Raw genomic sequence first — 13,313 nt, forward strand, 5'->3', positions numbered from 1 at the left:
GGGCTATTCATATGGCTGTTTTATTAACAGCCAGTGAATAGCAGCCATCAAAAAATAGGACATGTCCTATTTTTGGCCATTTTTACAGGCAGACGGACTCCATGGAAACTAATGGGCCCGATTTTAACAGCCGTTTCGACAGAATTGCAACCAACGGCCGTTAAAAATGTAAAAAAAAACTAATTACAGGCACATTTGGAACACCTGTTCTGCACTGGAGGCAGCAGGACCTGATGCTCCCAGCATGTTCATGTGACATCACAATTTTAGGAACATCAGGTCCTGCTTTCTCCGGTGTGGAGCAAGTGTCCCCAGTATGCCAGGGGTAGGGTGAGTACTGGAGAGGGTGGCGGCAGCAGCAACACATGCAATAACAGTGACAATAGTGGCCCCATGACAGAGTGGAGAGGGTGGCAGCAGTGGCAGTAACAGTAATGCCCCATGACAGAGTGGAGAAGGTGTCAGCAGCAGTTGCAGTAACAGTGACAATAGTGGCCCCATGACAGAGAGGGAAGGGTGGCAGCAGCAGTGGCAGTAACAGTGACAAAAGTGGCCCCATGACAGAGTGGGGAGGCTGGCTGCAGCAGCAGTTACGGTAACAGTGAAAATAGTGAGCCCATAACAGATTACGGATGGGGGCAGCAGAACTGACAGTGACAATAGTGACCCCATGACAGAGTGGGGAGAAGGTGCAGCAGAAGTGGCAGTAAGGCTGTGTTAACATCACTGTTTATTTTTCCGTTCTTCTAATCCGTTAGTAGAACAGAAAACTAAATAAAATAAAAATAAGCCTGTATTTTGAGCACCCATCAAGCCTCTTTCGGTCAGATTTGAGCAGTAATTGTAAGACAAAACCAGGAGTGGGTCCAAAACAGAGATGTGATGTCATAGAAATATCTTTTGTGTTTTGGACCCACTCCTGCTTTTGCATTACAAATACTGATCAACTACTGATGCAAAATAATGACCATTGCCATCTGTTTTGGCAATTTACACCTGAAATCAGTTTTTTTTAACAAGGAAAAAAAAAGTCCTGCATGCAGGACTTTAATGGGATCTCTCACATGGTCAGTATTTATAATACAAAAACAGGAGTGAGTCCAAAACAGAGATAAAATGTAATGGAAATATTTACATCTCTTCTGCGTTTTGAGCCTACCCCTGCTTTTGACTTACAAATACTGACCATGTGAAAGAGGCCTTAAAGGATTTTTTTTGTGTTCTTCTTATGGATAAGAAGAACGCTAAAATAAACAGTGATTTCAACATTGGCAAACAGGCACAATAGTGGCCCCATGACAGAGTTGGTATGGGGGCCAACAGCAGTGGCAGTAACAGGGACAATAGTGGCCCCATGACAGAGTGTGGAGTGGGAGAAGCAGCAGTGACAGTGACAATAGTCACCCTATGACAGAGTAGGGAGGGGGGGCAGCACAAGATGGTGGCAGATCCCAGTAGTAGCAGAACCCAAAAACAGCAGTGTGATAGCAAACCCACTGGTATGCATATCCTTTTAAAAATTTAACATGTAGGCCAAGAAGCCCCATTGTAGGAATGGTAGTAGTGGCAGCAGGTGGGTGGCATCAGGCGCGTAGCAGCATCAGAATGCTGGCAGCAGCACATGCAGAATATTCCGGTATGGCAGCACACTACAGTATGGTCATTAGTGGCAGAATGATCTATTGTGTTGCATCAGGCATTGGTGTCTGGAAATCCTGGTTGATCCACGTCTGATTTATCTTTATGAAAGTTAGTCTCAACATTTTGGGGGAAAGGCGAGTTCTCTTAGGGGTAACTATGCCCCTCACCGCACTGAACACCCGCTATGATACCACACTACTGGCCAGGCAGAAAAGCATGCCCATGGCAAACTCAGCCAGTTGCGGCCACACTTCAAGTTCGCATGCCCAGTAGTCCAGGAGATCTTGGAACATGAGTGACAGGGTGCAGTCAAAGTATGCCTCCACCTGCTGGTTAAGGTTATGCTGCATGTCCTGCTGCTGCTGGGTGGTTACTTCAGTAGGTGGCTGAAGAAAACTGCCCATCATAGACTCCAGACTGAAGTTGCAGCATATGGAGCTGGTGATGCTTCAAGATCCCCCACCCCTTTAATGTCAGTGAAGCGTGAGCACAGAAGGTCCCCCTGGTCAGGCCTTCATTACAACGGGCGATGGCGCTCATAGGCAGCGACCAACTGACTACACAGCATGTCTCTATAGTAGCCCATTTTTGCACCCCTCTCAGAAGGTCTAAAAAATGCCCCCATTTTTGACCGGTGGCGAGGGTCTAACAATGTGGATACTCAGTAGTCATCCCTCTGCTGAATCCTGACAATGTGGCTGTCACTACACAAACATGACAGCATGCATCTGGCCATTTGTGCAAGGGACTTTGAGGGCCTCCCTGCCTCCATCTCCACTGCATACTGCCACAGTCTGTTAGGGTCATTTACATTGTCGTCGCCCTCCAGCTCCTCATGCTCCTCCCCTGTCGCTTGGCAGATAAGCCACCTAGTTGTGTTTAAAATTCCTGGGTGTTTATGTCCTCCTCCTCCTCCTCTGCCAGTTTATCCTCCTTAGGGCTCAGGTGGCCATGAAATGTAGGTGCCACATCTTCTGTCCCCTCACCAATTAGATATGTCAGCATCTACTCCATGATGTGAAGGAGTGGAATGACATCATTCATCCAGTAGTTCTGACGACTGACAAATAAAGTGGCCTCCTTAAAGGGCCTGAGCAAACGGCACGTGTCATGCATGAGCTGCCACTGGCTAATGTGGAAGTTACAACGGGGAGTAGACCTGTCCCCCTGCGTCATTAAGAAATTGTTGACTGCCTTCCTCTGCTCATACAGGCTGTCTAACATATGGAGCGTGGAGTTCCAATGGATGGAAATGTCACATAAGGTGATTTTAGGGAACAGCATTTTACCTTTGCAACTCAAGGAAGGCGTGTTTTGCACTGTTAGAGTGACTGAAGTGCATGCACAGTTTTCTGGACATTTCTAACAGCTCTTGCATTCCAGGGAAAGCCTTGAGGAACCGGGTGACAACGAGATTAAAGACGTGCGCCACACAGGGCGCTTGGGTCAGCCCTCCCTGACGTAGTGCAGACAAAATGTTCTTCCCATTATCAGTAACCATGTTTCCTATCTCTAGTTGGCAAGTAGACACCCATTGTTCGATTACTTTATTGATGATGCTGAGCAGTTACTCCCCGATTTGGCCCTATTCACCAACTCCGGTCCTTGGGACCCACCTACCGGTCAGGATTTGAGAATATCCCACAAAATGATTACCTGTGGTAAGTCCTGATGCCTGGACACTAATTATATCACCTGCTCAATACTAAGGAAATCCTGAAAACATGACTGGTGGGTGGGTCCCGAGGACTAGAGTTGAGAAACCCTGCAGAATCAGGTGACAATGTCTAGCTTTGAATAAGTGAAATGCTGGAGGACCACTATGAACTGTGCCTAGAGGAGAGGGTGAAGACAAGGTGGAGGATGAGGAAGCAGAGGAGAACATTGGCGCAGAAATCCTAGCATTATAACGCGGAAGCGGTATTGCCAAGTTGCTGGTGTGCCTGGCCCAGAACCACATTTATCAAGTGGGCTGTGAACAACATATATTTTCATTGACAATAGTTGCAACTCCATACGTCAGCGCTGGAGTGAACTCTTTCAGAAACTAAGAGGCCCAAGGGAGACAACCTTGTGCTGATGACAAGAGATTATTATGTAGCAGAAGCAGAGAGACAATTGGGAGATAGTAATATCTATGAGGTTTTAAAAGTAGATCCCATGCACGGTAAAAACCCAAAAGCAACTAAGGAGTTTTCTACACAGACAAGTGGAATTTAATGCTCTATCTAGGAAAAAAGCAGATAAATTGTTGCCTTTGTTTTCACAAAGACCATCATGGTATTTTCTCCTGAAGATACATAAGTCACTGCCCCCCCCCCCCCCCCCCGGGAGACCTATAGTATCGAGGGTTGGCTCAGTGATGGAACCCTTGTCTAGGTACATGGACTGGTTGCTTCGACCCCTATTCCGCCAAGTACCATCCTACCTTAGAGACACTGGGGACCTGTTACTGGCACTGAAATCTGTCCAGTGGCAGGAAGGGTTCCAATTGATCTTTTTAGATGTAGAGAGTTTGTACACCCGTATCCCAGAAGATGAAGGCATTAATGCAGTTATTGAAAAATTTTATGGTACTGATAAAAGTGAGAAGTTTGTTGACTTTGTAGAGGAAGCTTTGAGCCTGATTTTAAAGAATAATGCCTTCAAATTTAGGGACAGGTGGTACAAACAGAAATTTCGGATGGCAATGGGTATGCCAGTCGCATGTACCTTTGCAACTTTATATCTAGCCAGGTTTGATGATAAATTTATATTTTTGGTAGAAAACCCCTATGTGTCTTGTATACAGCTGTACCAAACATTTATAGATAATGTTTTCATAATCTGGTCAGGCACTGAACCCCTGTTTGAAGAGTTTGTAAAACATTTAAATGCAGTGAGCAAAATTAATATGAGGTTTACCCATAATGTTGGAGGCTCTAAGCTGTATTTTTTGGATGTGGTAATATTGGTGAGAGAAGGCGAGTCGGTTACCAAGGGTTACCGTAAACCAACGACATCCAACTCATTATTGCATTATTCAAGCTACCATCCAGATAGCGTAAAGAAAGCAGTTCTATATGGACAATTTGTCAGATTTAGGAGGATTAACAAGATAGATGAAAGTTTTAGGGAACAGTCCTCAGACCTAAAAACATGTTTATTATGCTAGAGGCTACCCCAGGGACCTATTGAATGAAGCAATGCAAAAAAACGCATCCATTCATAGGGATACAGTAATTTCAGGTAATCCAAAAGCTAGAAAAGGAGTGGATAATCAGAAACGGTTTGTCTTCTCCTTTAAATGTAGTCCTATGGCAGATCAAATTAAAAGAGTGATAAGAGAGAATCGGGATATAATGGAAAAAGATGACAGCCTGAAAGAGATAAAAGGATCAAGCCCATTGGTGGCGTTTAAGAAGTGTCATACTTTAAAAGACAAATTGGTTAGGAGTCGATTTGTAGAACTAAAATCAGATACATGTCTGAGGGATAGGATTCCCATGGGGAATCGCCGATGTGGAAATTGTTCCTATCGCAAATACAATCCACAATGGGACTCATTAATGATTGGTGGTGTGCACCATAGAACGAATACATTATTCGTTCTATGGTGCAGGTTTTACATATTTGTGGCAGGTTTTATGTAGGCAAAACCATTAGGCATTTGAATGAGAGATTTAGGGAACATTTGAATTCCATTAATACATAGAGAGGTTGCCCACGTCTAGTAGAACATGTAAAATCTGAACATAATAGTGGTAGTAGGGTTTTAAGGTTTGCAGGGATTGAGCTAGTATGACAGACATCGCGATCTTCTGAGAAGGGAAGTCAGATGGATTATACGATCCGGAGCTATGGGCCCTCTAGGTCTTAATGATAGAAATAATTTGGGAGATCTGATTGTTTTCTTGTTTTTTTGTTTTATCTTATATGTATAAGGGCTCATGCACACAACCGTATGCCCTCTGAGACATACGGTCCGTGAGCGGGCCATATGTCCCGGAGCGGCACACATCGTGCACACGGGAGCACACAGCATCATTGTCCTGCTTTTATATGATGAGTGCAGAACAATAGACCCGCGGGTGGCCCGATGCACACAGCATCATAGTAACCTATGATGCTGTGCTCTCCCATGCGCACGATCTATGCCGCTCCAGGACATATAGCCCGCTTACGGACCGTATGTCGGAGGACATACAGTCGTGTGCATAAGCCCTAAGAATGTGTTTTTATGTATTCGGACAACTCCTCCATGACGGTATTTGTGTGCGCCGCACGGAGATGATGTACGTACGTCAGAACGTTAGTGGCCTGAGGAAGCGCTGAGGCATGAAAAGGCCGTTGCCACGAGTTACATGCCTGCACTGTGCTGGTCTGCCCTATGTATATATTGATGCCTGTAGTGTAAGAACTTTGGAATAAAGAAACCCATTTTTGGTGAGTGTTTTTCTTCTTTGGGACATTTGTAAAAAGCTTGACAGCAGAGCACCACCTATAGTGGGGAAAAGAAAGACACGTACTTGTGCAGGGCTGGTACAGCTTTTTTGGAAAAGTAATGTCGGCTTGAGACTCTCCATCTTGGGTGGGCACAAGCCATCAGTTCTCTGAAATGTGCAGGTCAAACTACATGGAAAGGGAGTTTACTGTTGTGTTTTTGTAATCGACTCAATGATCGATTGCTATCGAAATAAGTGACGAGTAGAAGAAGGAGTATCAGGAGCAATAGACAACATTTAAGTCAATGGAGGACAGCTTCCTTCTGCTGACGTTATTGAGCCCTTACTTCTGGAGAGGGGGTGGGGGCTGGTGGGAGATGCAGCGATCGCTGCATCAGGCTGTAGCACTAAACAAGGGGCATGGTTTTACCACACCACTTTATGTTGACGCTTCATGTGCTGACGCAGAGCTATCATGCCAACATTAGCAACCTGGCCAGGCATCACCTTCTGCCCTCACATCCTGCATACCACCACACTAATGTCCCCTAGAAACTTGGCAAAAAATGTCCACACTGGCAAGTATGGTACTTTCCCTCTAACACTGCATGATGCCTGCCTGCTGCTTCTTTTATGAACCCATGTACTGCTAATGTGTTCCTCACAGGTAGTCTCCCGAGTAGTAGACAGTGTACACCTCTTGTGTTTGGCTGCAGATCTCCCACTGCTTTCACCATGCTGACTCAAGGGCACGCTTCCACCTTGCTGTCTCCTGGGCATGCTGCCACCCTTGACCCAATGATGACGATGCCCCCTCTTCACCCGGCTCCCACGTGCAATCGGCTACATCATCATCTACATCTATTTGGTCATCACTTGTGTCCCCCTTACCTGTCTCTTGCGCACTTCTCTGACCTCTTGCAACATGTGCTCCCATCCAACTGTCATCATCAGTAGTTGCACGCCTAGAGGAGCCTGCAGCTGACCTCTCCTCAGAGTCTTTGCTTGCCTATAACTGCTGACTGTCCTCACAATGCTCATCCTCGCTGAAAAGCGGAGCAGAGCCAGCAGCATACATTACTAGGCTAGCAGAAGGAGCAGCAAAATCAAGAGGCAGGTTCAGGACAGGTGAGGGCACAGAGGCAGTTCCTAGGCCATGCCAACTAAGAGTGGTGTCAGAGGAACCCATCGATTCCTAGCTGTGTGTATCTGTTGTCACTTGAGATGATGTTGAAGAGCAAGTCAACCATTCCAGTACAGCGGGACTGTTGGTCAAAACACAACCAGAGGATGACAGTGGCAGCTCTGGCCTGTTGCTGTGGCTGCTACCAACCCCCTTCTTCTGCTGCTACTTGTGCCAGCTACAGCAACATTTTTGCCACTGCCCGTTCCTTTGGAGGGCCTAGGCAACTGTCTGTTGGCCATAGTCTACAGTAACTGTACCGGTAAAGTAACGGATTAACTAAGAGTGTGGCAGTAGTTGAACAAGATGCACACGTGATATATTAGACCACCCTTTAAAACTGAGTCTGACGCACAGCTATAAAATTACAGATTAACTATGAATGCTAAAGCAGTTGGACAAGATGCACGCAGTAATATATTAGACCGCCCTTTCATACCGAGGCACAGTAAGTCTATGTATAAAATATGTATAAAATAACAGATTAACTATGAATGTGGCAGTAGTTAAACAACATGCTCAGGTGATTACACACAGCCTGCACTGCCCCTGCTGTCTCCCTATGTTCTCCATACAGTCTCAAAAAACTCTCCCTACTATATCCCTGTACTGTCTCTGCACTCTCCTAATCCAGTATTCTTCTATTAATAGCTTTATAAAACACTGTCCATAGAGCATAAGTGTCTGTCACGTCTCTCCCTATGCTCAGCTCACAGGACAATGGCTGAGACCACACTGGATGAGGCTTTTATAGGGCTGTGACATCACATGGGATGGCTGGCTGCACGGCATTATGAGCGTCCTCACATTCCTGGACTTCTTACTTTAACTTTGTAACACATGCAGGTGCCATTTGAAAAAAAAAAAAAAAGATTCATTATTACGATAAGCGAGGAAATTCAGAATAGTTGGCGAATCAAATTTTTTCTAAACTTCGAATTGAATTCCACTTTGGATGCTTAGATTATTTCAACACTTGTCATCAGTATGAGTCGCCAGAATATAAATCGTGAACAGAATCAAAGGCACAAGGGTCTGTACATTATGTAGTGGCCGTGCAAGCATACTGAAGCTCACATTCAAGACCAGTCCTGGAATTTACACAGTGGACAGAACCTTCCATTCACTCCAAAGTTTCTGCAACTGATCTGTGGAGTATGGGGTGTCAAACCACTGCCTATCTGATATTGATGATGCAGTACCCCAGACCTAGAGTCATCTGCAAAGTTTGGTCTGTTATGTAAGATTTGTAATGCTAATGTGATGCACATTATCAGGCATGTACAGAGTTAACCATTAAAGAGGTTGTCCAAATTATTTTTTGTATGTTTCTAACTAAGCAAATGTTCAGGGTTTTCAACTAATTTACTTTATTTACACTAGTTTTGTTCTCCTAGTTAGCTGAGGATTACATGACCTGTGATGTCAGCTTCTTTCCCTGCTCCGATGATGTTCTGTGCAGAAGCCTGAGAGAGCAGGAGGGAGCAGGTCTGCCTGGGAAGGTCACTGTGAGGGCTCTGTTGGTTGGAGCAACAAGCCACCCCCTGCTCTATGATCTGCTGACTGAGCTGTCTGTCCTGTTTCTCCCCTCCCACTGGATTCTTCAGAAAACTTTAACTCCTTCTGCCATCAGCAGTGCAGTCTCAGGTTTGGAGGCTCTGGCTCAGGTACTGAGCATCTGCAGGATTTCCTCTTCTCCAGGCACTGAGGAGACAAATGCTGTGCACAGGATCTTTCCTCCCCCCTCAACCTGCAAACACAGAGTCCTCTCCTCTGTACTCTTCTGCTGGTTGTGAGGAAGTATCTACAGAGCATTACACAAGAACAGGTAGGGGGAAGATCCTGTGTGTGTCATCAATGTCATTGTACTGTACAGCTGGGACTTGTAGTCCTATGCATACAACATGAGTATCCCAGCAGTCATATGCAGACAGGGCAGCAATGTTATTCACTTGCTTTGCAGAGCAGGGGGAGGGGAAAGGCAGTCTTAGTTGAGACCCTCAGAGATTGTTGTTACATGTGCCCACAGGTCTGCAACTGCATGTCAACAAAGGGCCAGAACAGAATTAGGGAAATAAGGAAATATAATTATTTTTTGTCTAAAACTTGTTTATCCTATGTATATATTACAGACCATCAGATTTACAGTGCTTTTTTTAAACATAACTTGGAAAACCCCTTTAAAGAATTCCAGACCCTAATGCAGCAAAGGGGAAACAAGTTAGGATACCCTATAAACCCCAGACTAAAGGACACTACAGCTGCAGTTGCCATATTGTAGTTGCTAGAGATCCCAATAACAAAAACTTTAGCAAGAAAAGTAGTGAATAGAGGGCTATTGCTGCAACAAATGGCCGATCTCATGCTTAGACATTTGGAGGGAATTTGCACTGTGTACAGATAACTGCTGGATGTACTACAACTCTTATTGTACACACATAGTAAAGAGAGATTTTTGTCAAGTTCAATCTGGCCTGGTCTCTGCTTCTCTTTACACCACATCTTGGCAAATGCATTTCCATCATGTGCCCTGCCTAGCAACCACATGGACATTAACACAATGGGCACCCCCAAACCACCATCAGGCTGGGAGCTCATGGTTAAAGGGAGTTCTTCGAGGGAACACAGAGTGCCACTCCTTCACTGTACAGACCACAGGGAGCAACGGCCTGAAGGAATACAGCATGACACATCATTAGGGCCACTACTACTCCCATCCTTTGCTCCGACTCTTCAGAGGCTCACTGCAATTATAGTTGACACGCCAACTACTAATTACTATTCAGCAAATACAAAAATGTGACAATTGCTAAGGAATTTGATTACATATATATGTAAAAAGAAAATAGTTAATAGTTAATGAGAGATTTTACCTTCGATGGATACATTCTTGTCTATTACCAGTTTACCATACCGCAAGTACCGTAAGATTGCACCAAAGTACGATGGGTCCCGGTCAATAAGAAATGCCCCAGTCTCATCCTAAAAACATAATAGATACAAAGATGAAGCACATGAAGGTTAAATATTAAATAATACACATAGAAATGTCACCGACTACAAAACAGAAGTGAAACGGCAAAGGTACGGTAACATTAGCAATATGATAGGAAGGGAAAGAACAGGTGGTAGAAGTAAGAAAAGAAAGATGTAGTCTGTGTCTCACCGTCTCAGACAACAACTGGGACTCCTGGCAGAGCCGGCAAAGGAAAGAGTTGGGCTCCTGGCACAGGGTTTGTTTTGTTGTAAGGAACACTGTACCTCCCACATTCAGACGCACCCACTTTCCTCCATCAGATGCATTTCTCTGTGTGGAAGGGTCATCAGGAACCTCAGGTGGTGGCCTCTCCATCTTCTTAATTCATTTACTTGTGTCATGCACCAGTCTCCACTAATTGTGCATCCACTTTCTTTCAGATGCAACAACACAGAGGCAGTGTTCAATTCAGTGGAATCTGGGATATCCAGTTTCTACAGAACTCCGTGCCCCTGTATAATTCCAGCGCAGCTATCACTGATGTTCATGATTCACTCCTCGCTCGCCTCGGTCTGACAATAGGTTCACTAATCACTCTTTAATCAGGAATTCTTTTCCCTTTCATTCCCGTCGTGCCTCTTGCTCCTGTGCCACAGTCGTTCTGATCACCACACCCTCTCTCATGGGATAGGTTGCCACCACAGGTGTGCTTTGCTCAGATACCTATCTCACTGACTCTCTGAGTCCCATCTGTCTTTGGATTATGTTTCTCGCTTCCACAGCAAGCTGTCAGCAGCAACTCTTACCCTGCAAATCCCGTTCTCTGATTTTGACTTCTGAAAGAGAAACCCCTTCAGTGCCAAATGAAACTTGTCTCCTCTAGCATTGCATAGACCACAATGACTATACAAAATTCAAATAACACAAAAGGAAAGTCCTGGAAATTTCATATAGTACACAGCCCACTACTATAAAGCCATAAGTGATAAGTCTTCCTTGTAGACTAGGGCTATATCACACCAGTCCACAGGGATCCTCTCCAACTCGAGGCAATTATGTTAAAAACTAAAATAATAAAATATAACAAAAAAAATAAAAATCTTAGCACTATATACATTAAATGCAATATGAAATGTGTTTGAAATGTTGAATAATATTTCCTCGCTTTCCATTGACATCCATGGTACCAATAGCTAATCAAAACTCCGAATTTTTTAAACATCACACAGGGAAAGCGAGTGGTTTGTACTCATCTAACCAGGGGTGTAGCTATAGTGGAAATAGGGCCCCCTCAACAGTATTATACAATGACATTATATATAGTTATCAGGGGGAGAAAACAGAACTGGATCGCACATCCACAATGCTATGCTTTGATCTAACTCGCTTCTCAGCGCTATATTAAAGTGTACAGCCCCCCATACTGCATGCTATGCAAGAGGCATTAGTGTACATTTTGATTAAAAGGCATAAGCCCACTCACCACGCCAAGGTCGCCTCTTTGAGTGGGACCTACTCTGACAAAGAGGCGCAGCGACAATGCGGTGACAAAGCGGCACTGCCCTAGTAGGCGGCGGGACCCAGGAGTCAAACAACACCTCTGCTGTCCGACAATGGCACCCCTGGCACTGGGTCGCACCAACCAGCACAGCGCCAAAAACAAAGGCCACTACGCAGTACTGCACCATGTGAACAGTTGTCTAACACAACATCTCCATTGCTATCAGGAGCTACAGGTCAATGTCAGACAGCAGGGTAGCTGTTTGACTCCTGGGTCCCGCCACCTACTAGGGCAGTGCCGCTTTGTCACTGCCTTGTGCTGCACCTTTTTGTCATAGTAGGTCCCACTCAAAGAGGCGACCTTGGCGTGGTGAGTGGGCTTATGCCTTTTGATCCAAATGTACACTAAAGCCTCTTGTACAGCATGCAGTATGGGGGGCTGTACACTTCAACATGGCGCTGAGAAGCGAGTTTGATTAGATCAAAGCATAGCATTGTGGATGTGCGATCCAGTTCAGTTTTTCTCCCCCTTGACACATTATACACTCACCTAAAGAATTATTAGGAACACCATACTAATACGGTGTTGGACCCCCTTTTGCCTTCAGAACTGCCTTAATTCTACGTGGCATTGATTCAACAAGGTGCTGATAGCATTCTTTACAAATGTTGGCCCATATTGATAGGATAGCATCTTGCAGTTGATGGAGATTTGAGGGATGCACATCCAGGGCGCGAAGCTCCCGTTCCACCACATCCCAAAGATGCTCTATTGGGTTGAGATCTGGTGACTGTGGGGGCCATTTTAGTACAGTGAACTCATTGTCATGTTCAAGAAACCAATTTGAAATGATTCGAGCTTTGTGACATGGTGCATTATCCTGCTGGAAGTAGCCATCAGATGATGGATACATGTTCTTATTCTGTTTACACCAAATTCGGACTATACCATTTGAATGTCTCAACAGAAATCGAGACTCATCAGACCAGGCAACATTTTTCCAGTCTTCAACAGTCCAATTTTGGTGAGCTCGTGCAAATTGTAGCCTCTTTTTCCTATTTGTAGTGGAGATGAGTGGTACCCGGTGGGGTCTTCTGCTGTTGTAGCCCATCCGCCTCAAAGTTGTGCGTGTTGTGGCTTCACAAATGCTTTGCTGTATACCTCGGTTGTACCGAGTGGTTATTTCAGTCAACGTTGCTCTTCTATCAGCTTGAATCAGTCGGCCCATTCTCCTCTGACCTCTAGCATCAACAAGGCATTTTCGCCCACAGGACTGCCGCATACTGGATGTTTTTCCCTTTTCACACCATTCTTTGTAAACCCTAGAAATGGTTGTGCGTGAAAATCCCAGTAACTGAGCGGATTGTGAAATACTTAGACTGGCCCGTCACCAACAACCATGCCATGCTCAAAATTTCTTAAATCATCTTTCTTTCCCATTCTGACATTCAGTTTGGAGTTCAGGAGATTGTCTTGACCAGGACCACAACCCTACATGCATTGAAGCAACTGCCATGTGATTGGTTGACTAGATAATCGTATTAATGAGAAATAGAACAGGTGTTCCTAATAATTCTTTAGGTGAGT

The 13,313-nt window shown here is 44.9% G+C and overlaps 1 protein-coding gene across 2 annotated transcripts in view; it reads right to left on the reverse strand.

The window, feature by feature from the left end:
- Nucleotides 1-10,928, reverse strand: part of KCTD17 (potassium channel tetramerization domain containing 17) — a 29,416-nt gene extending 18,488 nt beyond the window's left edge. Inside the window, exons 1-2 of one of the 2 annotated variants that reach the window (XM_044302058.1) lie at nt 10,415-10,928; nt 10,122-10,230 (exon numbers count right to left, since the gene is read on the reverse strand). In XM_044302058.1, the coding sequence (XP_044157993.1) occupies nt 10,122-10,230; nt 10,415-10,600 (295 nt within the window). In that variant the 5' untranslated portion in view covers nt 10,601-10,928. The remainder of the gene's footprint in view (nt 1-10,121; nt 10,231-10,414) is intronic. The other variant, XM_044302057.1, reaches the window with a different exon arrangement.
- Nucleotides 10,929-13,313: the final 2,385 nt, after the last annotated feature.

The sequence above is a fragment of the Bufo gargarizans genome, chromosome 7 (assembly GCF_014858855.1).
Source record: "Bufo gargarizans isolate SCDJY-AF-19 chromosome 7, ASM1485885v1, whole genome shotgun sequence".
Taxonomy (NCBI): Eukaryota; Metazoa; Chordata; class Amphibia; order Anura; family Bufonidae; genus Bufo; species Bufo gargarizans.